At 41.8% G+C, this 27614-nt stretch overlaps 1 protein-coding gene across 2 annotated transcripts in view; it reads left to right on the top strand.

The window, feature by feature from the left end:
* The window catches only part of LOC142152766 (A disintegrin and metalloproteinase with thrombospondin motifs 2-like), a 775540-nt gene that overhangs the window by 522938 nt on the left and 224988 nt on the right, over positions 1–27614 (top strand). For both annotated transcript variants that reach the window (XM_075209748.1, XM_075209747.1), the window contains exons 15-16: positions 4473–4553; positions 16222–16388. In XM_075209748.1, the coding sequence (XP_075065849.1) occupies positions 4473–4553; positions 16222–16388 (248 nt within the window). The remainder of the gene's footprint in view (positions 1–4472; positions 4554–16221; positions 16389–27614) is intronic.

Raw genomic sequence — 27614 nt, 5'->3', positions numbered from 1 at the left:
CCGGCATCACCCCCCCCCCCCACATTACAGCAACCAGCATCACCCCCACATTACAGCAACCGGCATCACCTCCCCCCCACATTACAGCAACCAGCATCACCCCCACATTACAGCAACCGGCATCACCTCCCCCCCCCCACATTACAGCAACCAGCATCACCCCCACATACCAGCAACCAGCATCACCCCCCACATCACAGCTGCCAACATCATCCTCACATTACAGCAATACCCTGTCATACTTATTAGCAATACTAAGCCCTAAACACACTACAACATTGCCACCACCACGCCACCCCATACTACAGCAATACCACCAATTATACAGGCGCCACTGTAGGAAACCAATGTTTTGCTTTTTTCAAATCTCCCACAAAATAGCAACAACAGAATACTTACACACATATAGGTAACAGGTATCCTTTTCCCTCAATTAAATAGTAATGGCAGAATTTTCATGAATCATTCCACATGAAGTAAAACTCTGACAAATATATCAGAAAAAACATAACTATTGAATGATCATTTGAACCCACGCGGCCACATTAAAAGTATTTCCATCTACAGAAAAATGTCAGAATAATATTTTTTTATACTACAGTAACTGGTTATGCGTCATTTCTATTCATTTTAAATAACACAGTATATTAATTAAAGGGGATAGGGGAGGTGGGTGTGGGATAATTGGATGTGATCCATCAGTTTGATTAGATAGGAAACATTTAGATTGTTTACCTGGAGTCATCTACCCCCTTGACTCACAGGCAGGGCTGACGAGGAATTTTGGGACCCAGTACAGCAACTTCTTTGGGCCCCCGTCATATTCAACAATGAGAGACTTTCCTTTGGCAGAAGTTCATATTATGCCACACTGTAGTCCCCCCAGGTCATATTATTCCATATAATATTACCCTCAATTCATATTTGGCCATGCAGTAGTGCCCACAAATCATATACCATATTATTCCACATAATATTACCCTCAATTCATATTTGGCCATGCAGTAGTGCCCACAAATCATATACCATACAGTATTATGTCACAATAGTGCCCCCAAATAACATTATGCCATACAGTAGTGCCCAGACAAAAAACTCATTCACAAATAAAAATTGGTACAGCATATCAGATACTAGAGTGTGAGTCCCAGGAGCAGCTTAATACACCATTTACAATGCAAACAAAAATAGATACACAATCACAGATAAAATGTATGACAAGCGGTGTTTTTTCCTCTTAATTAAAAGTCTCTGTACAGATAAATATGCAAGAAAATTACAGCGCAATAATGAGCAATGCATAGTGTTTTAAACATCATTGGATACACAGTAGTGCCCCCAGTTCAACAAAGGATGGTTAAAAACACATTGCACATGAGAAAATATATGAACTTACCTGATTATGGCATCCTGTGTTCTGTATTCCTACTGGACGCGCTGGGTAATGAGGGATCTGCAGCTGTCAGCTCACACAGCCAGCCGGGAGCAGGGACCGAGGGCAGTGGTCAAAGTGGAAATTTAGAAGTTGCGGTATGGAAAATATTAGTGAATGGAGTATGAAGGCTTGATTTTTTTACTTTCTTTTAACACTTGTCCCCTATGTGCATTACCATTCTTCATTACTACTTGTGTTTTATGATGGCTGCTTGTCTGACATTCCCATTCTTAAGATGTTTCTCCCTTTACACTTTTTTTTAACTATGCCCCTGCACCATCTTCTCCTTTGTCCCTCTCACTTTACTCCCTGCACCCCCTTCCCCCCTGGCCCTCTCACCCCTATTCCAGCACCCCCTTCCCGCCTGGCTCTCACCCTCTTCCAGCACCCCCTTCCTCCATGGTTCTCACCCTCTTCCTTCCACCCTGGCTCTCACCCTCTTCCAGCACCCCCTTCCTCCATGGTTCTTACCCTCTTCCTTCTCCCCTGGCTCTCACCCTCTTCCAGCACCCCCTTCCTCCATGGATCTCACCCTCTTCCTTCTCCCCTGGCTCTCATCCTCTTCCAGCACCCCCTTCCTCCCTGGTTCTCACCCTCTTCCTTCCCCCCTGGCTCTCACCCTCTTCCAGCACCCCCTTCCTCCATGGTTCTCACCCTCTTCCTTCCCCCCTGGCTCTCACCCTCTTCCAGCACCTCCTTCCTCCATGGTTCTCACCCTCTTCCTTCCCCCCTGGATCTCACCCTCTTCCAGCACCCCCTTCCTCCATGGTTCTCACCCTCTTCCAGCACCCCCTTCATCCACGGTTCTCACCCTCTTCCAGCACCTGCTCCCCCCCTGGCTCTCCCACACTGCTGAAAACCCTAACCCCCCCCCCTGCGAGAATCACGCCCCCCCCGTGCAAAAATTCACATACCCCCGCCAAAATCACGGCACCCCTGCGACTCTCGTGAGAAAATCCGCGCACCCCCATCCCGCGAAAATCGCGGCACCCCCCCTCCCGCGAAAGTCACGGCACCCCCCCTCCCTAGTCAGAAAAATAAATAAAAACTGTGTCCACATTGCAGGGCACAGTGCACAAGATAAGGGGGAGGGAGCAGATGAGCTCGCAGCAGAGATGCAGGAATCCAAGAAGTGTCGGCCAGCCCATCTAGCCATCGGCCCTTCTGGCATTTGCCAGAAGTGCCAGATGGCCAGTCCGGCCCTGGTCAGCACTTATCCATATCAAAATCTCCATACAGATCAGAGATTTAAGGCAGTCCCTCAGGATGCTATAGGATTACAACGCAGCACAAATCTTGTTATAAAGTTGTTGGTTAATCTGTGAATGTCAGCTTATAATATATGCAGTGTCATTCTTAATTCTAATACACTTTGATAGATATGCATTTATATTGATTTCTAATACAAATGCCATGCAATGCACTATATCTAATTTAATAGCTATGCAATAAAACACTTATTATTTTGTTAGTTATTAGCTTCAGATATCAAATATCTTCTAACCTTATAATTGCTTTAACAGTTGGTACCTGACTCCAAAGAGAAGGATAGAAAAGTCAGAGCTGGGTTTATTAAATAATAAAACAAATATGGATGCACAGTGCATAACTTTTGATCACCATGCACACAGTGGTGATGCTACCTATTACACTTTCTTAAAGGTCCTTCCCGATTTGCACAAACATTTACAGCATTGCAGTAACAGCAAAACTAAAAATGTCACTCTCATCTCCTTATTTAAAACCTTTACATTTTTCATCATTAATGTCTCAAATATGTCATGTAAATAAGAGGACATTGAGGTTGTCTTTAAAAGTAGTTCAAGAATCAAGATGATTATTGAATGTAAACTTATGGGCTCTCTCTATAATAGCAAATATAGAGGAAAGAGTAGCACGTTCCCACGCTTTCTATCATATTTGCCTTCAGGCAGCCTCTTTAAATATCTATTAGGGGGTTGTGAATGGAAGAAGAGCTGGGAATGAGGAAGCACATGCATGGTAATGGATGGTTTAAGCTCTGCAAGTTCTTTTGGATTTCTGAGCCTGGCTGGAAATGTGAATGGTGGGAAAAGTTACTTCAAAGTCTCTTGTACTACCACTTAATTAACTTAAACGTTTAGTTTTTTCTTCTTAAATACTGCTCATTTTATCCTTATTTATATTGTAAATTAATCCTGAGAGTAAAGAGACATTGAGCTAGTTTTTTATTATGTGTCACATTTGTGTGTTTTAATTTTTTTTGCATCAGTCTACAAATGTTCTTTCCTGTGTAACTTTTGCCTGTAAGGTACAAAAGGTTTCTTTATGAAAGTTTAGACCAAGGCCTTAATTCCATCACCTTAGTAAAAAATGTTCTGAAGTCCTTTGCTAAACAGAGAATGGTCCACTAAATGCACCATCTGTTGAATCTAATTTTAAAAATTATGTACTACAGTAATTAAACTTGCTTTTGCATAACTTGGTGCTTTCATGTGCCTAACCCACATTCAGCAAGGAACTCCTTGATTTTCCCGACTCCTCCTATCAAAGGATCAAAATTTGTACTCTCGCAGGCGGTGCTATACTGGCCTGCAAATCTATAAAAATGGGTACATTTTCATAGAAATAGACATATGACATTGCAAAAGGCAATTATGGTGCACCCAAACCTTTTTTGCTGTCCTAAATGACCTTCCTATATGTAGGAAACTAGTAGCTTGAGAAGTAAAGTAGGTAGCTAGGGTGGGGGTTCTATTAGAAGAATTGTTTTGTTACTGTTAGGGACCTGATTTAAAGGACTCATTTTTTAGTCTATTCTCACATAGTACAAAGGATATCATTCGTATAGTACTTTCCTTTATGATCTAATTTAGTTTAGCTGTCCCTGCAGTTAAATCATTCTACAAGCATTTTAGCACATATACCTTAAACACTTATCTCTACTAATAAATGTGGCCAATTGATTTCTTAAAGAACTACACTAAAATGTTGAATAGTTGGTAATTACAATGTTTATATATTAGTATTGATATTCTTTTTTTTTCTCTCCTGAAAGGTTATATTAGGATATTTGAAATTCCAGCTGGTGCACGACATTTGCTCATTCAAGAAACAGATTCATTTGCTCACAATCTTGGTAAGTATTAAGAAATTGTGTCTAGAGTGAGGTTAACTGTGTTATTTTACTCCCCTTCCTTACTAGCATTTGTAACCATGAATAGATCTAGTTTAGTCCAGAGTTTGTGATTGTGGTTACAAATTTTGCTACTGAAGGTGAGTTATTTACTATTGATCTCATATGGTAGCTACAGAGTATTTCTGAGGTTTCTACAAGTGATTTCTGGCAGAATTCATATTTCATGTATTAGGAGTTATTCCAGTAAGTTGCATTACCCAGCATAGTGGCTTTAATTAGGCAAAAACACGTCAGAAGTGCTGTCACTCTTTTTAATACAATGGCCAAGGCTTTATCTGTGTGGTGTTTGTATGTTCTCACTGTGTTTGCGTGGTTTTCTGCCAGCTGCTCCGCTTTCCTCCCAAACTCCAAAAACATACTGTTAGGTTAATTGGGTGCTATCAAATTGACTCTAGTCTGTGTCTGTGTTTGTTAGGGAATTTAGACTGTAAGCTCCAATGGGGCAGGGACTGATGTGAGTGAGTTCTCTATACAGCGCTGCGGAATTAGTGGTGCTATATAAATAAATGGTGATGATGATGATAAATACAAGCCTGATGTTGAACATGACAAACTCATCCCTGTGAACTCCAATTCTAAAATATTGAATCTGCTCTTCGAGGTGAACCTTTTAACACTGAATCTGTCATCACAGTTTGCAGCCTATATGGAAAGGATGTGGGCAATATCAGGAGTTATTACTACATTACTATGTTGGCCATACATTTTAATATGATACATTTTATTTGCTGAATGAATATTGATCCTTCTCTGCTTTGCACTGAGGTGTTTGACTTGTGGATTATGAAGTGCTGTTATAGAGTGAAGTTTCTTATTATTGCCTGGGCCATAATGTAGAAGTATGAACTAAGGGTTTCATCCACAGTTGTCAATGGGAATTTGAAAAATGTAATATTTCCAGCCAGGAAAATTGTAGATAGGGACCGTACCATGTGTGAGCAGATGTGGCCTCCTGAGCGTTGCACAACCCGCTGCATGCCAGAAGCATCTTGTGGATCCATGGACCTTTCTTCTGTGTTACCCTGCTCAAAATTTAATCCGGTACTCCAAGAAGTTAATGTCATAAGTTTTGAGAGCTGCTAAATACCTCATTGTCAAAGACTGGGGACTGAATCCCCATTCCCCTTCTAGAGTGTCTGTTAAAATCATGAAGAAAATCATGTACTACCTCCTTTAATTTTTTTTTTTGCAGCGATGCAAAAGTGGTATTGGGTGTGTTCATACAATTGGGGGCATGGCGATGCATCTTTGATGCTAGCCGGTGAAAAGCGCTAGGCCACCCTCCTACAGAAAAAAACCTGCATTGTTGTGTACACCAATGGCACAAGGATGCAGTGTTGTGTACACCAATGGCACAAGGATGCAGTGCCTGCTCCCCGGAGCGTGACATATGCCCCTGCACTCCTGACCTTCAGGACATCTAGCACCATAGTGTATTATATAAAGAATGCAGTGTGTACATAAAGAGTTCACAGTCTTGGCCTGCCACATACATTGGACAGAACACTCACTAAAAATTGGGATTGTCCCACTGGAATCACAACATTTCACAGACTGTCCTGCTCTCTCCTAACCGTTCTTGTCACTTTCACCACCTGTGGCTGCAGGTTTCTTTAGTTGCGGATTGTCTGGATCCTGTAATGTTGGGGGCCCTATTTGGAAAAAAAAAATGGGTACATTTAGAAAATACCAACCAGCCCCAGCGTTAAATCAATAGCACCCATGATCAATAATTAGGCCTCCCTCCAGCCCCAACATTAAAATAATAGTATTCCCATTTAATAAATAAATCTATTTCCCTTCCTCCATACAGCCCCAGCAATAAATTAATAGTATTTACATTTGATAAATATACTTATTTCCTGCAGCCATCACTGCCATTAAATAATTCATAGTCACATTTAATAAAGAGACCTCATTCTCCCCAAACTCATCCCCACATTCAATATCCCCCAAACCACCCCATCTTAATTTAATAGTCTCTACTATTAAATTGCCCCACCTTCACCCCACAAACAAAATTGCACCTATTAATTAGCCACCACCTACTTCACACTACATTGCCACAAGCCCTCTATGCCATCACACACACACATTGCCACAAGCCTCCTGTGCCATCACACACAGATTACCACAAGCCCCCTGTGCCATCACACACGCATTACCACAAGCACCCTGTGCCATCACACACACATTACTGTGCCCTTTCATCATCATCACCACGCTGTGCCCCCTCTGATCATGCTGCTTTTCCTCCTTCACCTGGCCTCCCTTCATCACACTGTGCCATGCTGCTCACCCCTTCATCACTCTGTTCCATGCTGCCCCCCTTCATCACTCTGTGCCATGCTGCCCCCCCTCCCCTTCATCACATTGTGCCATGCTGCTCCCCCCTTCACCACATTGTGCCATCTTGCACCCCTCTCCCTCATTACTGTGCCATGCTGCTCCCCCCCTCATCACTGTGCCATCCTGCCCCCCTCTTCTTCATCACTGTGCCATGCTGTCCCCCCTCTCCTTCACCACTGTGCCATACTGCTCCCCCCTTCATCACACTGTGCCATTATGCCATGCTGCCCCCCCTCTCCTTCATCACTGAGCCATCCTGCCCTCCTCTCCTTCATCACTCGGTGCTTTTGTTTTCCTCCCCTTGCCTCCGTTCCTTTACTTACCTTTGTATTGGCTTCTTTCATCTCTTCTCTTCTGTCTTCTGTCTTCTTGCTTGCCCCTCTCTGCGCCGCTACTCACTGACTGTCGGGCATGAGCAGAGCAGAGAGGGGGGAAGAGGGACACTGTCACCGCAATCATGTTTTTCTTTGTCAGTACCCTGCTCTCGCACTAATGAAGGGGGCAAAGACACCCCCCACCCACCCCGCAGGAAAAAAAAACACGAAAGGAAGAAAAAAAAGGTTTAAAAACAAAAAAAAAAACAATAGTCGCTAGTGAGGGCCCAGGCCAGACTGACTGGCATGCCCGGGCTCGGCTAATTAGTACCCGCCTCCCCCTCTCGGCGGCCCTGCACAGTTGTGTCCTTAACTTTAAAAATCAAAGAAAGCCATTGCAGGATACATAAACCAGAGATAATATATAAAACAATATTTTCTCATATATTTATGTATTATATTTCTCAATAAATATAATACATAAGCCTCATAAATCTGTAAATAGGTAATTAAAAACAAACATTTAAAAAGCACTGGGACTAAAAGCTGTATTAATGGAATCACAAATTATGTCTATAAATGGACTAAATTAATAAGTATGTCCATGTAGCTCTAATAAATATGTTATAAAGATATAGTCACAATAGAATTCCTCCAAGATTTCCAGCAAATCAGTACGTAAGTTGAAAGATGTATAACAATCAAAGTAATGCTGGTATATTAATGGTATTCCACATTCAGATCCCGATGGAAGGTTACTGGCAGATGACTTGCATAGAAACAATATTATATAACTCACTTTATTATCTCAGCGGTTCCAGCGGTTTTTTTATTGTCTCAGCGGTTCAAATGCTGCAGCTCCCTGCGTATCACTCCGTTCAGATGCTCTGGACACAACCGTCTGAGAACATTACCCAGAAGCACAGAGGTATGTTTCCTCGCCGTCAGTGACGTTCATATTAGCAAAAGTGAGCAGGTCTTCACATACAAAAAACTGTAGAGACTGATTTCAGCATTAGTTGCAAGTTCCAATTAGATCAATCAGGGCACATAAATCCTGGAGGGAAAAAAAACGGTACCAGTGTAAATATTAAAAAAATTACTCCAATATCAGATAACTAAAACAGCGATCCTATTGTTAAATTACTGACGTGTTTCGTCTGTTGAATCTAGAATTTATCAAAGATAGCAAAGATACCCTTCTAGCTATAAACGAAATGCTAAAACCATTTGTGTATCTCCGTCGCGTGAAACCTGACCTATATATAACTGGTGAACTAGGATAATTCCCAATCACCTGCATACATTTTTACATGCACTTTTTATAGGAGTCATTTTCTCCTACCTGTTACCATCACTGGACTCCTGTATTGCCACTCCCCCCCCCCCCACCCTCCATCCTTCCTTTCCCTATCCTATCATTTTCACTCTACCTCTTAAATATATGTGGCGACCCCTCTTGCAAGTATATAGTGCTATATTGATATTCATCTCAATGAGGTATGTGCCAATTGTGACATCACAAAAGGTATTGTCTTGGCTTTTCTTTACTTTTATGCTTTTTCTACCTTTCAAAATAAAGAATGAAAAAAACATTAGTTTGTTTGACCAGTGTAATTTTTTTATTTTTTCATTTATTATCACTGTGATTTTATGTTTTTGTCCAATCCCAAACAAAGTGAATTATGTTCGGTCAATCTTTACTTGTAAGCACTTGGTGTAATATAGAAATAGAATGTGAAATAATTGATAAGAAGACACAGGTTGTCAAAGAAAGTCAGAACCCTAAAATAGTATGTAAAAGGTGGCTACCATACTTCTAACTTATCTCCTGTATAGAGAGAAGAGTTCACTGCTTGTAAAAGAAGCAAGATCTAAAGGAACCTTCAGAGGTCCACCTCCATGGTATATGTAATCCCTTTGAAATTCTTTTATACCCCTCTCCTGATTGGTACCTTTCAATAATGAGATTCCGTTGATGTTAGGAAAGCTTCTTGCAGATGATAGCTATCCCAGGAGGATGTAACCAAGAAAAATGCAAGGAAATCCTACAGTAACAGATGATCTTTATTTGGGTTTAACCACAATTATTTTCATTACTGGCAGGTGTATGCTAATTACCTTTTAGACATTAGATATTGTGTGCAACCTCCTTCACGGCTTCACTGGAGGTCTTTATGGTCTCTATCCCTGTATATAACTAGGGATGTGCACCGGCCACTTTTGGTGTCTCGCGTTTTGTGTTTTGGGTTCGGATTTGCTTGATGTTTTGGGTTCGGATTTGTTTCGCAAAACACCTGTCGAAAGGTTTTGGTTCGGATTTAAGGTTTTGGATTCGGATTTATTTTGAAAAAAGCATAAAAAGTTCCAAAATCAAGTTTTTGGGCTTATTTTCACTCCTACGCTATTATTAACCTCAATAACATTCAATAACAATCATTTCCACAAATTTCCAGTCTATTCTGAACACCTCAGACCTCACAATATTGTTTTTAGTCCAAAACGTTTCACCGAGGTAGCTTTCTGGACTGCATAGTGGAGTCGTCCCGGTACCCAATTTGGTACCGGGGCCACAATATAATAATAAAACCCTCAACTGGTCTCAATTGCACCAAACAAGTATCTGGACTGCGTAGTGGAGTGGCCCCGGTACCCAATTTGGTACCGGGGCCACAATATAATAATAAAACCCTCAACTGGTCTGAATTCCAGTGCACAGATGGCGGACACCGGATGGACGTCTAAAACCAACATAGCAGTTAAGGGCGCAGTTCCTCTTTTTTGTGACTGCACAAACAATTAACGTAGTAATAGAAATGACAGTTTTGTTTTTTTTTTAAATAGAGAAAGAAAGAAGGTAGTAATAGAAATGGCAGTTATTCGAATCCCCAGGAGAGTGTAAGTGGGGTGAGCCACAGAGAGATTATTTCCCTCAGTTTCTCTAACAGGTTGTCAGTGTTGTGCCTCTTCTTACAACCTGTGATACATAACTACACACACTCGGCAAAGCTTTTACAAATTATCTGCGGCACAGGAGAGTACCACTGGACTGTACTTTAATAGCAGTACCTATTATTTTTGGGTACAGCAACAGTGAATGATCGTAGTTAGACTTTTAAATAGCAGTACAAGCTAGATTTTTTAAAATTTTGTAATATTTTTTTATAATTTTTTTTGGAAAATTTTTATTATTTTTTTTTAAATTAATTTTTTATATTTTTTTTTATAAATTTAAATTTGTTTTTTTAGAACTTTTGGATAACTTGGAAATAACAATGCCCTTAGCAGAACAGACCACAGGACACAGGAAATACAGAAAGAAAGAAGGTAGCAATAGAAATGGCAGTTCCTCTTTTTTGGAACTGCACAAACAGTGATGAAAATGAAGGTGGAGCTGGTGGCATGTCACGGTCCACTTCAGAGGACAATCTCCTGATCTGCAGGTCTTTGCACTGCTGTAGACTTGTGTCCGCTGGAAACAGAGACACAACATACGCTTTAAACCGAGGATCGAGAACGGTGGCCAGAATGTATTCCTCTGACTTTAAAAGAGTGACCACCCTCGGATCCTGGCAAAGCGTACGAAGGGCTTCATCCACAAGAGCTACATGCTTGATGCAATCGCAATGGTGTACCAGCTCCTCCCTCACTTTCTCCAGCTGCTTCTGCAAAAGCCTGATCAGGGGAATCACCTGACTCAGTCGGAACTGACTTCTCGTGTGGCAAGTTCAAATGGCTGCAGAACCTTGCACAACACGGAAATCATTCTCCAGTGCGCTTGACTCAGGCGCATCCCCACTCCTTTTCCTATGTTGTAGGTGGCTGTGTAGGCTTGAATGGCCTTTTTATGCTCCTCCATCCTCTGCAGCATATAGAGGGTGGAGTTCTAGCACGTCACTACCTCTTGTTAATTTAGATTGCAAGGCTTGTAAATACTTTGAAGATAAAAAAAGCAGGCTGCACAGACTGTGGAGCTAGAAAGTGAAATTAAAAGGACCACGTTACTTTTGTGGCTATCTATGCCTCCCCCCGCCCTACACTTGCAGTTGAATATATAAAAAGGAGCCTGCATAGACTGTAGAACTAGAAATTCAAATATACAAAGAAATGGACAAAGGCAGTTTGGTATCTGTCTGCATCAGATCTGCTCTCCACTAGGAGTAAAATAGAAAACTATTCAGCCGTTATATAATCTAGAATATAAATAGAAATTGAGAAAGGCAATTTGGTATCTGTCTGCATCATAATCATCAACATCCTCCTCAGCGCCAGCTACATCAATATCCTCCTCCCGGTGTACAACATTCACACCTTCATTAGCCAAATCTGTAACTGGACTGTGGGTGATCCTTCCAGCATATGCAGAGGGCGTGCTGCAAATGGTGGAAGGAGCCACCTCTTCCCATACAGTGATGGGAAGGTCAGGCTTCGCAACCACCAACACCCTTGGACTCACCTTGGGGATTTGTGATAATTTCTCTTTAAAAGGCAGAGTTGTTTGCTGTGTTGTTGCTGACAGCATAACTCTCTTAAATTTTTTGTAGGGGGGGGAGGAGGGCTTAGTTCCTTGGGTGAAGCTGAACCAATAGTCATGAACACGGATCAGGGCCTGTGTGTCGTAAATGGCATATTGGCAACTTTACGTTTCTCCTCAGATGATTTTAAGTTTCTCTTTTTGCTACTTTTACTGAACTCGGTCTTTTTGGATTTTACATGCCCTGTACTAGGAGATTGGGCATCGGGCTTGCCAGACGACGTTGATGGCATTTCATCGTCTATGTCATGACTAGTGGCAGCAGCTTCAGCATTAGGAGGAAGTGGGTCTTGATCTTTCCCTACTTTATCCTCCAAATTTTTGTTCTGCATTATATGTAGCACAAGAGAGTGTACCCCGAAGCCACACACACTCGGCAAAGCCTTTAAAAATTATATGCGGCACAGGAGAGTACCACTGGACTGGAGTTATACAGCAGTACCACTGGACTTATACTGCAGAATCAGTGAAATTTGTAATATTGCAGTACCAATAGACTTATACTGCAGAATGAGTGAACTTTGTAATATTGCAGTACCAATGGACTTATACTGCAGAATGAGTGAACTTTGTAATATTGCAGTACCAATGGACTTATACTGCAGAATGAGTGAACTTTGTAATATAGCAGTACCAATGGACTTGTACTGCTGAATCAGTGAACTTTGTAATATAGCAGTACCAATGGACTTATACTGCAGGATTGTTTTGGGATATTTTTTTTTTATTTATTTTTTTTATAATTACTTTTTTTGTAATTTTTTTATAACTTTTTTTGAAATTTTTTATAATTTGGGAATAATAGGGAAATAACAATGCCCTTAGAAGGACAGAGCACAGGACACAGCACCACTGGACTGAACAGGACACAGCACAGGACCCAGCAGCACCACTGAACTCAGAAGGACAGAGCACAGGACACAGCACCACTGGACTGAACAGGACACAGCACAGGACCCAGCAGCACCACTGAACTCAGAAGGACAGAGCACAGGACACAGCACCACTGGACTGAACAGGACACAGCACAGGACCCAGCAGCACCACTGAACTCAGAAGGACAGAGCACAGGACACAGCACCACTGGACTGAACAGGACACAGCACAGGAGCCAGCAGCACCACTGAACTCAGAAGGACAGAGCACAGGACACAGCACCACTGGACTGAGCAGAACACAGAGCACAGCACAGAACTGAACAGCACGAGATATAGCAGGACAGAGGACCACCTAACACACCCTCCCTCTACCCTGATCAATGCCCGAGTGAAGATAGCGGCGACTAGCGGGGAATTTATAGGATCCGAGTATCGCGAGATCCGACAGCGGGATTATGACTCAGAGCCTCGGTTTCAGTTTTGCAATTGGCGGGAATACCCGGATCTGTCTCGGATCCGGCTTGGGTCGGCAACGTTCAGATGGGCTCGGATTTCAGAAATCCGAGTGCGCTCATCTCTATATATAACTGAGTAATGTCAAAACGCAGGCCTACTATTTTATATTTACATGTCAGTTGGAGTTTCTACATTGTTTATTTTCCCAATCTCCTTTTGTAGTAGACAAGCTTATGATGTGGTCCCTCAGGGGCATTTCCTCATCTGAGTCACTGAGGTAAATTTATCAAGCTGCAGGTTTGAAAAAGTGGAGATGTCGCCTAGCTGTCATTTTCTAGAATTTTATAAATAAATTATATCTAGAATCTGATTGGATGCTATAGGCAACTTTTACACTTTTTTAAACCCACAGCTTGATAAATTTACCCCATTGTCTTTCAGAAGCTATGAGGACTGATCTCCTTGATCAGAGAATCTGTCGACTGTTTTGAGCAGGGAGGCACTATCTAGGATTGTGTGACTGGAGAAACTGTTCTTCTGAAAAAGGAGATGGTCTTGGAATTCATTCACATTGAAGAGATTTGCTATACCATCTTATGTTTTTCTGCTTTTTATAACATCTTATAATTGTTTAGACCTCAAACAGGTGTCATATGATGTCGGATCTAGAAAATCTCCTGGTTCACACCTCCTTGCACTACCAACCCATATTAACCATTTTGACTATTTTGGTTATACTTAACTGTATGATTATTAGAGATGGGCGGGCCTATCCGAGTACCGAGCCGAGCAGGCTCGATACTCTCCCACCCGCTCGGATTCCAAATCGAGGCCGAACGTCATCGTGATGTCATCGGATCTCGGGCTCAGGTCCCGCGATACTTAAAATTATAAATACCTGCCTCCACAGCAATCCATCGCCATTTGACAGAGGGAGAGAGCAGGGTGTAGTCACAGGCTGATTAGAGCAGGGACAGAGAATACAATTCTGATTACAATTCTGATTACAATTGATAGTGAAAAGAGGAGGATAGAGGAGTCTTCTTTTTCAATATTTGGCACTACAAGTGCTTTTGGGGTGTCCCCTATTCTTTTGCATTAATATTTCTGGCTGTCAAAAGTCCTATCTGTCAGCAGACTTAAAATATAATATTTAGCACTCCCAAGTGCTTTTGGGGTGTCCCCCATTCTTTTGCATTAATTTTTGTGGCTGTCAAAAGTCATATTGGTCCGCAGTATTTAAAACAATTTGTAGCACTACAAGTTCGTTTGGCTCATAATGGATTCAAAGCAGTCCACATATGAGCAGAATCAGCAACCAGGTTCTGTCACCAGTCCTGATGGTACTGTTCCCAGTACGTCATCTGGGTAAGGCGATGGCAAACTACACACTCTTTTGAAATCAGTCAAAAAAACACACACCAAAATTTTTTTTACTGTGTTGAAGCGCAAAAGAAGTGTAACTGAGAAAAAGTTAAGTGCAGATTAAAAAAAAAATTGCCAACATGCCATTCTACACGCGCAGTGACAAAGAAAGAATGAGGCCTTCGCCTTTCTCTATTAGTGGCAGATCAAAAAATGTTACTGAGCCTTTTTCTTGTACGGACACTCGTGACAAAGCAAAACCAAGTAATTTGGAGTCTAAAAGTGGGGCACAAGTACTGTTACGCGTGAAAGCTGAGCTGCAAGAAAACAGTAAGGCATTAGAGGATAATGTATGCTCTGAATCAGAAATGACACCAATCCCTGGGGAGAGTCCATCCACCAGTGATATGTCTAATCATGAGCATTCTGTTAGTGACAGTGTACCCATAAAGAAGGTTCCTTTCAGCAGTTCTGCTGATGTGTGCCTTAATAGCCCGAGTGTAGTTGGTGATACACCAATTGAGGATGCCACTTTTGAATTGGAAGACGATGAGGGGGAGATTTGTGTAGGCGACGAGGGCACTAATGATGATGTTGATGATTATGATGCAGACAGATACCAAATTGCCTTTCTTAATTTTTATTTATATTCTAGACTCTATAACGGCTGAATAGTTTACTATTTTACTCCTAGTGGAGAGGGGGTCTGATGCAGACAGATACCAAACTACCTTGGTCCATTTATTTTTACTTTCTAATTCCACAGTCTATGCAGGCTGCTTTTTTTCTATTCAACTACAAGTGGAGGGCGGGGGGGGGGGGGTGGCGCATAGATAGCCACCAAACTACCGTGGTCCATTTATTTTTACTCTCTAATTCCACAGTCTATGCAGGCTGCTTTTTTTCTATTCAACCACAAGTGGAGGGCGGGTGGGCATAGATAGCCAACAAACTACCGTGGCCCATTTATTTTTACTGTCTAATTCCACAGTCTATGCAGGCTGCTTTTTTTCTATTCAACTACAAGTGGAGGGCGGGTGGGCATAGATAGCCAACAAACTACCGGGGCCCATTTATTTTTACTGTCTAATTCCACAGTCTATGCAGGCTGCTTTTTTTCTATTCAACTACAAGTGGAGGGTGTAATATATACCCAAAGACAATGGCTGCATTGCCAATAGGCAAAGATGAAAAGGAAGACAACCAGTTTTGCGTGGAGAATTAAGGACGGCGTACCAGGGATTAAACTGTTTTCTTCCTAATTTATTAGTTTCAGAATTACCTTACTTATCAAAGAAACAGGTGGAGCACTAAATTAGGTTATTTTATGCCCAAAAACATTGATTTTTAAACAAAATTGCAAAACAAAACCAAAACCAGAACCAAAACACGCAAGGGCAGTTAGGCAAAACCAAAACCAAAACACGACGGTAATCCAGATCCAAAACCAAAACACGGGGGTCAGTGAGCATCTCTAATGATTATGAACCTGTGTGACTCCTGTATTTAAAAAGTTACACAGGATTCGTTTGTTATTATTGAGCCATCTAATGACAGTGTATTAATGCATGATTACAATAAACCTGAAACATTTGGAATCCCAATTTCATTGTGTCTGAAGTCATAACTTTTATGAATATCCATTTAGAAAACTTTTCAACAACTTGAGTTATTATGCCTTTATAATATCTTATGTTTACTTTTATGTCTAGCTATCCGAAATCAGGCAACTGGAAGGTTCATCTTAAATGATGAAAATGAGAGCTTGCAGGATTCAAAAGTATTTGTGAAAATGGGTATTGAATGGGAATATCGAAATGATGACAACCGAGAAACAATTCAGACCATGGGGCCTCTGCGAAATTCAATTGTCATTCTTGTAAGTTTCTTAAAGTTAATAGTTATTTTACAAATGTACTTATCAAAAAATCATAGTTGTTTCTAGATCTAAATTGCATTGCAGTAATTAAACATATTCTGTATTTAAAAAGAAATTCAAGTTGTAAACTTTGCAAAGGAGAACTATTGCAATGTGTCTAATATGCACAAGTAAGGCAGAAACCTAACAACAGAGCAAACTGAGAATAACACATTGCAAGTACTGCAGAATTACACAAAAAAAATCAGTGTAAAACCACTTAATAGTGGATATGCCACACAGTTGGCAACAGGAAATGGATATGCTGGGCTGTGGTTAAATTAGCAGCCATGGGGTCTGCCACTGCTGACATGGCAGATATATCCTGCAGATACATTTTATTTTAAAGTCTACAGAATAAGTCAAGTTCAAAGACTATTTTAACGGTCACAGACAATACAGCATAAAGCAGCTCTAAGGTCAAAACGGCGTAATCCAAAAATACAGGTGTAACGGTTGGCTAGGAAGACTCATGCAGAGTTCCAGATTTGATGCTTGTGTACTGAAATGTCTGTGAAGCAGAACCATCTGGTCCTGCAGTTGAAGGAATGACTCTCTGAAATAATCATTGGAAACAGAACAGCTCAGGAAGAGACTGAATTTAAAAACATGTTAACTAGTGAACCTGTTCTGTAATAACAGACTTGGTGGCTGAGCAACTATGCAACACAAGTACCTAGTATGAAATCCTAAAGAGATCCAGTCAAAGAATCTATTCAACATATAATATTGTCACATCAGTACCACTCTTAAGTGACACGGTTGGCAAGTCATGTCTGGAGAAGCAGCATACAAACTGCCCAGAAAGTAAGGCATTTTTGTAAGAGGAAAGAGAAGATAATGGAGCAAAGATATGGTTTTGCAAAACTGCACATGTTTTGGTATGTTTTGTTTTGGCCGCAGACATTATACCAACACAGACGCGAACCCCATACAGGTGTTAAGCCTGTGACTACTGTGGACTAACATGCAGTTATTTATCCCTCCGGAGGATTTTCATTCATATACCGGTAAAAGGTCTTGTTACCTTATTAATAACATCAAGATCTTACAGTGTCGTTTTGGCTGAGGAGAGGAACGGTATGGTGAGGCTTGAAGAATTTGTGGTTTGATATTCATTATTCTCCCTAGTAAGTGCTTTATTTGGATTCCCCAGGAGACTGTTTTTTTTTTATTCAGGTTCCAGATGGACTGTGTTTGATTTATCTGGACTCTCAGTGTCGGAATTATGTCTGTAGTCGTGCGCAATGACACTATATGATATGTTATAATTATATGTGGAATTTTTTTATTAGTTTTATTTGTATGTGATATTTTACATGATCATGTTTTATTTTGTTGATTACATTTGCTTTCAATACAGAGACCTATATCTTTTATATTTTTTTCATATAACAATTTTGGAATTCTCCAGGATATTGTTTCATTTGGTGATTTTTCAGTTTGCACAGCGCGGTTCTTCTGGTTTTTTTTATGTCTTTCTTAAACAGGGTGTACAATATGCCCTGAGAACCAGCTGCAGTGTGATTGTTAAATCACGTTTATGTACTAGGAGTTCCATTGATTGTTGTGTTTGGGAGACGTCTCCCATTTCTTTCAGCCAATCGGAGCCACCAAAAGAAAAGTACTCGCCTTAAACTTGTAAACAAGTTTGAGTATATCACGATGAGTATACAAACATCAGAACCACTCTGAGTGATTTTCCTTTAATGATATAGTTGCACACATAGTTAAACTCTACAGAATGGTGAAAATTCCTGATCTACGGGATATACATTAATGAAAGAAAAGAATACTGATTGGCAAACTTAAGGAGGCTACATTCCACACTTCTCCCTGCACCAGGAGGTAGCATTTAGGATATAATCACGCCGTTGCTACAAGCTACTACAGCTCAGCAGGCAGCTACCGCGACTCAGCAGGCAACCATTGCAGCTCAGCAGGAGGCTACCAGGGTGCAGGATTTAGCTATTGAGAAGTATCAGAGGCAACAGCAACAGAACCACAAAACTCTAAGACGTGATGCCAAAGATTATGATAAATTAAAAGTCAAAATCCTGGCTTATTTGAGGATCACAATGTTGGTCCAGGCACAACATGTTCATTGTTGGAGATAGCAGGTGGGTATACCTCCCCGCTTACAGATGCATTACCTACCATATATACTTGTGTATAAGCCGAGTTTTTCAGCACATTTTTTACGCTGAAAAAGCCCCCCCCCCCTTGGCTTATACTCAAGTCAATAAGTTTTCCCAGTTTTTTGTAGTAACATTAGGGGCCTCGGCTTATATTCGGGTCGGCTTATACTCGACTATATACGGTAACCTGTCTCACCAAGAGGTGGCTCCAACTGGAGACTTTGACAGGGCTACAAATTGTGGGAAGGATCATCAAGGATCAATATCTACTGTTAGAAACTTACCTGTTCCACATTCCTGCCTCACACTCCTATACTGATGATTCCCCTATCTCTGTGTACAGGTCAGCACTTCCTGCTTCATATGGTCACATGATCGGGGCTGAAAGGCGGCATATACAAGCTGCAGACTGTATTAATCGCACAGTGACACTGCAGCTGTGTCAGAGCAACAAGTTACTACTTTTTGTCTGGCTCTCTTTGTATACACTCCTGCTACTTTTTGGTATGTCCCTGTGTATGACCTATTGGCTTGTTAGAAACATCCAAAGACTGGAGGCTGGGAACCTGGAAATTGGTCAGATATGCCAATAAGTTTCCAGCATTGTATAGGACCATATAAAAATGTGATAAGATGTTTAAATGTGGTGGCTTAGGACATATTGCTGCTAATTGTTTACTTACCTCTGCAATGTGATACTACTTATGTACAGTGCCGTATATTTCATTGCCCAGCTGACCTGCACTGCAGTCCAACAGTATATTATGTTACCACTGAAGTGAACATAAAGACTCAGGGCCTCAGTCATTAAGAAGAGCAAAGCAAAAAAAAGGAGTAACTTTGCACCTTGGCAAAGCTATGTTGCATTGGAGAGGGAGGTAAATTTAAAATGTGGGGACAAATTTATACCGTGTTTCCTCGATAATTAGACCTACCCCGATAATAAGACCTACTCCTGGTTTCCCCGTATGCTCCAAATTAAGCCCTACCCCAAAAATAAGCCCTACCTTAATCCCCATTTTGTCCGGTCCCTGCGCTTCAATCCATGGCCCCAACTCCGCCTCCCTGCATGAAATGGATGCCGCTGTTAACCATTTAACAGTGGCATCCAATCAACGCTTCAACGCTCACTGTTCCCCGTGAGTGCCAGCGTCATTTGCAGCAGCGCCGCGGTGGAGAAAACCGAACAAGAGGAAAGAGAAGAAACGGTAAGTAAAGTATTAAAAAAGGACTGAGGGGGCATGATGTGGGAAAAAGCAGGACTGAGGGGGCATGATATGGGACAAAGCAGGACTGAGGGGGCTTGATGTGGGAAAAAGCAGGACTGAGAGGGCATGATGAGGGAGAAAGCAGGACTGAGGGGGCATGATGTGGGAGAAAGCAGGACTGAGGGGGCATGATGTGGGAGAAAGCAGGACTGAGGGGGCATGATGTGGGAAAAAGCAGGACTGAGGGGGCATGATGTGGGAAAAAGCAGGACTGAGGGGGCATGATGTGGGAAAAAGCAGGACTGAGGGGGCATAACAGTCATCATTTTATTTCTTATCCTGTCTGTTTTGACCCCCAGACATGAGTACAAAAAGGAAGAGCTATACCGTTGAGTATAAGAAAGCAATTGTGGAGGACTCACAAGGCAAGAATCTTTCAGCTTTCTGTAAAGAAAAGATGTTGGATCTCCGAATGGTCTGAAAATGGCGAGCGGAGTACAATAAGCTCAGACAACAGGTGGATGAGGGAAAAGCTAAGAAGCGCAGGTCTGGATCAGGTCGGCAATCCTTATATCCTGAGCTGGAAGATATCATTGGTGAATGGATTGCTGACAGGAGAGCAAAGGCGTTGGTTGTACGCAGAGCTGATATTCAAGCATTTGCCCTTGCAATGGCACCACAGTTTGAATGGTCCCAGAAGGATTCAAAGCATCACAACACTGGTTGGTTGGTTTCCTTCAGCAATATGAACTGTCTCTATGAAGATTAACAACACTGTTTAAGCTGGAAGATGTTGAAGTTATTAAACGTGCATTTGCGTTCAATTCCTTTGTTGATGGGATCGACTTATCTAAATACCAAACCTGCAATATGATTGCTATGGATGAAACTGCAGTGTTTATGAGTCAAGGATCTCAAACGACAGTTAATCACAGGGGTGACACGTCAATCTACTTTCCCACCACTGGCTACGAAAGTGCACAAGTTACCTGTGTTTTGGCAATTCGTCTGGATGAAAAGAAAGCCACACTTCTAATCATCAGTAAGGGCAAGAAAGATAAGATTGAACGTGTTTCAGGTATTTACGTTCTTAAAACCGAAAAAGCCTGGTGCACACAAGCAGTTATAAGGAAGTGGCTGTATTTAATGCTGCCACTTGTTTTGCGAGGTGACCAAAGAGGTCTTATAGTCTGGGATTCAGCCAGCACTCACCGCGCTAAAGACATGAAGATCTTCTTTGCAGAGAGAAGAATAGATCAAGTAATGATTCTTACAGGAATGACTGCCTATCTCCAGACTCTTGATATTGCAGTAAACGAGCCATTCAAGGACCATTTGCGCATGAAAGTAAATGACTACATGGAAAATAGAATGGAAAGAAATCAGCTTGGAAACTATGTGAAGCCCCGTCTGCAAGAGGTCGTGACTTGGGTGAAGAAGTCATGGGATAAAATTACTGACAGCTGTGTCGCCAATGCACTACAAGCAGGCTACCTGGACAAGACAGGCTCATTTAAGGAGAGCTATATTGCTGGACATGACAGATTGGGTCCACTTCTTCTGCAGGAAATGGAGGCGCAAGAAATCCAGGCCGGAATTCAGGGTATGGACACTTATGATGATGTTGTTGAAGAAGATGACATGACCATTTTTGAATAAAGGTAGGATTTTTTGTTCACAATTACCTGTTTATTGAAATTGCTGTCAATGTTAATTAAAATAAGACCTACCCCGAAAATAAGACCTATACATTTTTTTTGACCTTGCAAAAAAATAACAGTGTCTTATCGGGGAAACACAGTAGTTTGGGTATGGCATGTTTTAGTTCAAATTTAAATATCTGTGTAAAAATAAAGCTATTGAATGTTTGTGTGCTAATGAAACCGCAACCAGTATTTTCCGTACATGCAAAATAATAAACTAATTTGCACCCCTTGCATTGTAACATGGTTTGTCCAGGATCAAATTTACTTAGACCTGGCTCATGGTCACATAACTGCAGAGCATCTAGAGGTAGAAAAACACCTCAGCAAGAATTTTACAGCGGTATTTCTGTGCAAGGGTTCATTAAGATGTATCTGACTACTGTGCATACTGCTCTAAGTGTCCATATCATGCTCCTAGGCCACTATATAAAAGTCTGCTTGTCCCGTTACCTATTATTGAGGTGCCGGTCAAAAGGACAGCTATGGATTATGGATCATTTGTTAAGTATTTGCTAAAATGTTAACATCTTTGCTGGTGCTATACAGCCATGGCCAAAAGTTTTTGGAATGACACATATGACAAATATTATTTTTCACAAAGTCTGCTGCCTCAGTTTTTATGATGGCAATTTGCATATACTCCAGAATGTCATGAAGAGGGATCAGATAAATTGCAATTAATTTCCTCTTTGCCATGACAATGACCTTTATCCCAAACACTACATTTCCACTGGATTTCAGCCCTGCCACAAAAGGACCAGCTGACATCAGGTCAGTGATTCTCTTGTTAACACAGGTGAGAGTGTTGATGAGGACAAGGCTGGAGATCACTCTGTCATGTTTCTTGAGTTAGAATAACAAACTGGAAGCTTTAAAAGGAGGGTGGTGTTTGAAATTATTGTTCTTCCTCTGTAAACCATGGTTACCTGCAAGGAAATATGTGCATCATCATCATTGCTTTGTACAAAAAGGGCTTCACAGGCAAGAATATTGCTACTAGTAAGATTGAAGATTGCACGTGAATCAACAATTTATCGGATCATCAAGAACTTCAAGGAGAGAGGTTCAATAGTTGTGAAGAAGGCTTCAGGGTGCCCAAGAACATCCAGCAAGCGCTAGGACGGTCTCCTAAAGTTGATTGAGCTGCGATCAGGGCACCACCCGTGCAGAGCTTGCTCAGGAATGTCAGTGTCAGCCGCCGTCTCCGCACTGCCCACAGGTGCCGGAGACGGACGCCCTCTGCTGTTTCTTCACGTTGCCAACGGGACGTCCGGATCACATGATCGCGGCGCGCGCATGCGCACTGGCCACTCGGTCTCCTAGCATCGGGGACGCTTCCCCGACGATCAGCTGGGCTGATCCCTGGGAGTCTTCTCTTCTCATTTCCTCCCTGCTGGTATTTAAGTCCTCCTCTGGCACCATGTAGGTGCCAGAGTATTGGTTCTATACTCCAGCTCCTCTGCAGTTCTCGTGTCTGGCTATCTCCATATACTTGGCTTGTTTTTGACTACTCTTCCGGATCTCCCTTCTGTATTTCGCTGCTCGTTTGGTATTTGACCCCTAGACCATTCCTGACTATTCTCTGCCTGATCTCCGTGGTACTGCGCTATTTGGTTTCTGACTCGGCCTGTCTGACTACGCTTTATCTATTGCACTGGTGACTATCTGGGAGAACCGCAACCTGTGCACTTCACGCAGCAAAGTCCATACTCGCGGGGGTCCCTGGTGAACACCGGAAGTGCGTTAGACTCCGCGCCTCTCAGTTTAGTCGCGTCAACACCAGTCAGTAGCATTCTCCAGTGAAAGAAGTGACAGGCAGCAGGCAGGTGTAAGTTCATCTGCACGCACTGTGAGTTAAAGACTTTTGGAGGATGGCCTTGTTTCAAGAAGGCCAGAAAAGAAGACTCTTCTCTCCAGGAAATCTGTGAATTAGCAGCTCCACCATTTTGTGAGTGACAGCAATCTCACTCCATTGTGCTGAATCTGCAGCTAACCACAGGATGTAATGACAAACCATGTCTGTATTGCGCAATGAATTTCATTGCGTTTTTGGAGTTTGAGTGGAAGAGTTTCAATCAGTTTCTTTAATTTTAGATGGTGTGTAAGTATAAGAAACCTTAATTGGACATGTTCAAATGTAAGGTTTTTTTTGTCTATGGAATTTTGTGACTTTTGTAAAGTTAAAATTTTCAACTTATCAAATTCAGAAGCCTAGCATTTGACAGCAGATAGGAGCCACTTGGCCCATCTAGTTTCCACTATACTTCCTAATCCCTAACAACCTAGCATGTTTAAATTGTTCAGATTTCTTCTAAAGCTAGTGCCCTCCGTTTCCAATTAATTTCTTTTTTTCACACATAGTCCCTGCCCAACAACCTTTCAAATGCATGCTACTTCCCCCTCACAGTCTTTTCCCCCACCATCTTTTTCTTCACATCTCCCCTCCCAATCAATGGCCACCAGCTTTGCACACATGAGGCCGTGCGCACCAACTGTATTTATAGAATTTTCCTTGAACATACCCTTAACCTGGAGCTAGAAGCTCTCTCTATTTACTATGTGGCAAGCCAGGTTGAGAAGAGGTGTTATTCTTAATAGTGAATATAACTTCACTACTGGCTCTAGAGGTACCTAGAGTTTCAGGCCTAGGAAGAAAGTAATTATATGCTATATTTGCCTGCATTGAAACACTTCTATTGAGATATAAGGATGAATGGACTTCTCTCCACTTTGCAAACACACTGACTTCTGGATTCAGGCAACAGGGGACCACAAGAACAAGAACAGGTAATAAAACTGGAGAGCTTTTTTTTTTGTTTTTTTAACAGGAATTATTATTATTTTAAATAAGCTTCTTTTTGCTAGACATTCACGCTATAACTACATTTAATTTTGCAAATCAGATCACTTAAGGACTAAGCAAAACATTGTAAGTGTAGGTATTATTAGGGCCTATTCACACTCATAGAATCAATGTACTCTTCAGAAGGGCACATTGTGATTATTTCAATGGCTATGCACAATTTTCTCAGTGCACATTGAGATCAGTGGATGAATAGCAATGTGGCACTTTTTCAGGAGCACAATACACCCAGAACTATCATAAGTGATCACCTTGATTACATTGTCAAGCCCCATACTATTCACTGGATATAACATGTGGATGAGCTTCTGTTAACCATGGGATCGCGTACCACAACCACATTACACTGCTCTATTTCTTGCACAAAATGTCCAGTAAAAGAAGTCATCACTTACCTGGTGGCTCCGGAACACAATCCCTATAAAAGTCAGCAGCTGCGACCTATTCACTTTCTGCATTCTGTGTTCCAAGCTGCTGCGTGTCCTGAGCCTCTGTTAGGCGCGGTTTCAGCTGGTAACTGCAGAATGAGCATAGCAGTTATTGCACGGAGGAACAAATCGTATGACATGGCGTCTGGGGTTTCCGCAGCACCACTCAGCGGGTCGCCCACCTGTGATGTCATTGCCCATATATGGAGTGGGTTGCGACTAAATCCCCTTCAGCGTAGGTACCCGGTACCTACACTGCATGGGAAATAGCACACTCAGTGTGAGCCAGCTAAATCCCCTTCACTGAAGGTACCTTTTGGCCCCCTGCTGGCCGGGTCATGAACTCGAAGGGGATTTAGCCAGCTCAGTGTGAGCCAGCTAAATCCCCTTCACCGAAGGTACCTGGTACATACACTGCATGGGAAATAGCACACTCAGTGTGAGCCAGCTAAATCCCCTTCACCGAAGGTAACTTTTGGCCCCCTGCTGGCCAGGTCATGAATTGGAAGGGGATTTAGCCAGCTCACAGTGAAGTGTCTAAATCCCCTTCAGTGTAGGTACCTGGTACAATGACTGTATGGGAAATAGGATTTAGCCAGCTCTTAGCCACACTTATACTGTCTTATATTACTGAGGTTGTTTTTGGTGATGGTAGTATCAGTACTAAATAACAAGAAAATGGATAGTATAATATGTGCATTTTGTCTTGAATTTGTTTCCAGGTCACCTAAAAAAATAATAATATTTATTTAGCCATTTATTTTTTAAAGATAAAATGTACTTATTGGGCCAACCTTTTAAGAGTTAATTTCTCTTGTGGTTACTCATAAATGATCCATATTGATCTGTAGATATCTAAAAACAAGATCATTTTAGAGTAAGAAATAGAGAAACTGAAGATACAGGGTCATAAATTGGAAGCAACAGCAAGAAATGCAAACTGAAAGGTCAACTCAAAGTAAAAGATAATGTGTAGATATTAGCCCATGAGAAAAGTTATTTGCAATTATTATTTTATGCTAGAACCTTAATGCACATTAGCATGCATTAGATATATATGAAGAGCCCCCTCTCCCTCTCTATTCACAGAATTTGTTTTCATCAGCAGAAAATTATAGTTGCCAGTTCATTTCTATGGTGTTACTTAATATTCTCTGGGGCAGGGCCATCTTTTCCATTGGGCACCATGGGCAGGTGCCCAGGGGCCCCATGGGCAAGGGGGCCCCATAGGCAAGTCTCTTAAGAATAAATAATCCTGCAAAAAAAAAATCCTGCAAAAGAAAAACTTCAAGGGTCACTGAGCGAGTACATTTAAAAAAAGCAGTGCATCGAGACCCCTATATATTTTATATATATATATATATATATATATATATATATATATATTTTATATATAGGGCCCCCGATGCACTGCTTTTCCCGGGGGCCCGTAATGTTGTTAAGATGGCCCTGCTCTGGGGAATATTCAATTCAGTCTGGAGCATGTAGATTTGCTTACAGAAATTGACTATTATACTTGTATGCTTTGTAGTGGATAATTTAGGTTATGTTTTAATCATACTTGCCCACTCTCCCGTATTGTCCGGGAGACTACCTAATTCTGCATAGATCTCCCACAGTACCTGGTTGGTTTTCCCGCATCCTGCCACTTCCCAGTGAAGTGGTCAGGATGGGGTCCTCCATGACGTGAGTCAAAGCAAGCTGCGTAATGTAGGCTTTGCCACCTGGGTCATATTAACACGGATGCATAAATGTATAGTTAAGGGCGGTACTTAAATTACACAATCCCCTCCCCCTCCAAGAAATGTTCAGATTTTAGTGTTAACATTTTTAGTTAAATAAGTACTTGGATATACCCATGGTGTATATTTTACTCAAGGGGTACTTATGTGGCATTATTTAGCACAATGGGTCTGGTGACTCCCCAGTCATTGGCTCAAGTCCATGTACTAGGATACCTCTTCCCTATCCTAATCCTACTGGAACCATACTCAAGAAGGGTACTGGGAGTAGGTATGGCAATTATAACAAGAGCGCAGAATGTTGATCAATGCAAGTAAGTCAGACAAGAGGAGGAATCATTCTGAGGATGCCCTATCACAGTAAAATCTTATATATAAATCATTGGTCTGCTTGTCTGTCCAGTTATGCATTCAGACACCCCTGCACCGATTGGGATGAAACCAACGCGAGATGGTCCAGTTGAATCCTGTCCAGGTTTTAGGTTGATTAGGGTCCCAGTAGAACCTCCCGTTGGTGTACGCTGGGCAGAACTTTGACCTGGCGAACCTGTCCTGGTCCTTCCACTAGATGGATTTCAATGACATTTAATCTAAAAACAAAAATGACACTGGGCAGCCACCTAATGGGTGTGTTGGAAGACCTGTTAAGCTTCTAATTATTTTGAAGCTGTCACTGAATATCAAAGTCAGTAACAAGCTGCTGCGGGAGAGAGGAGTCTGCTGGGTCCCGGCGCCCGACTGATTGGTAAGTTTCTGTGTTCTTTCTTTTTATTCTATGGCTGGCGCGCGGCAGAGGAGTGAGAGGGAGCGTGACAGCGGGGCACAACAGGACAGAGAAGGGTGACAGCGGGGCACAACAGGACAGAGAAGTGTAACAGCGGGCAGAGGAGTGCGACAGCGGGGCAGAGGAGGGGGGCATTAGAGTAAACACCACCTCGTTACCTCCATTCTTACGCTCAGAGCGTTAGACAATCATCCAAGCTGTGACATTAAAGTCGTAGACTTTGGAGACCACCCCAGTAATAAAATTCTAAACTAAAGGCCTAACAGGAGAGTGGTATACAGCAGGAGTAGTGTCAGTGAACTTCCAGAATGTCTTATA

The sequence above is a fragment of the Mixophyes fleayi genome, chromosome 4 (genome assembly GCF_038048845.1).
Source record: "Mixophyes fleayi isolate aMixFle1 chromosome 4, aMixFle1.hap1, whole genome shotgun sequence".
Taxonomy (NCBI): Eukaryota; Metazoa; Chordata; class Amphibia; order Anura; family Limnodynastidae; genus Mixophyes; species Mixophyes fleayi.
The sequence above is the reverse complement of the archived record's forward strand: the minus strand, read 5'-3'. Positions and strand labels throughout refer to the sequence as shown.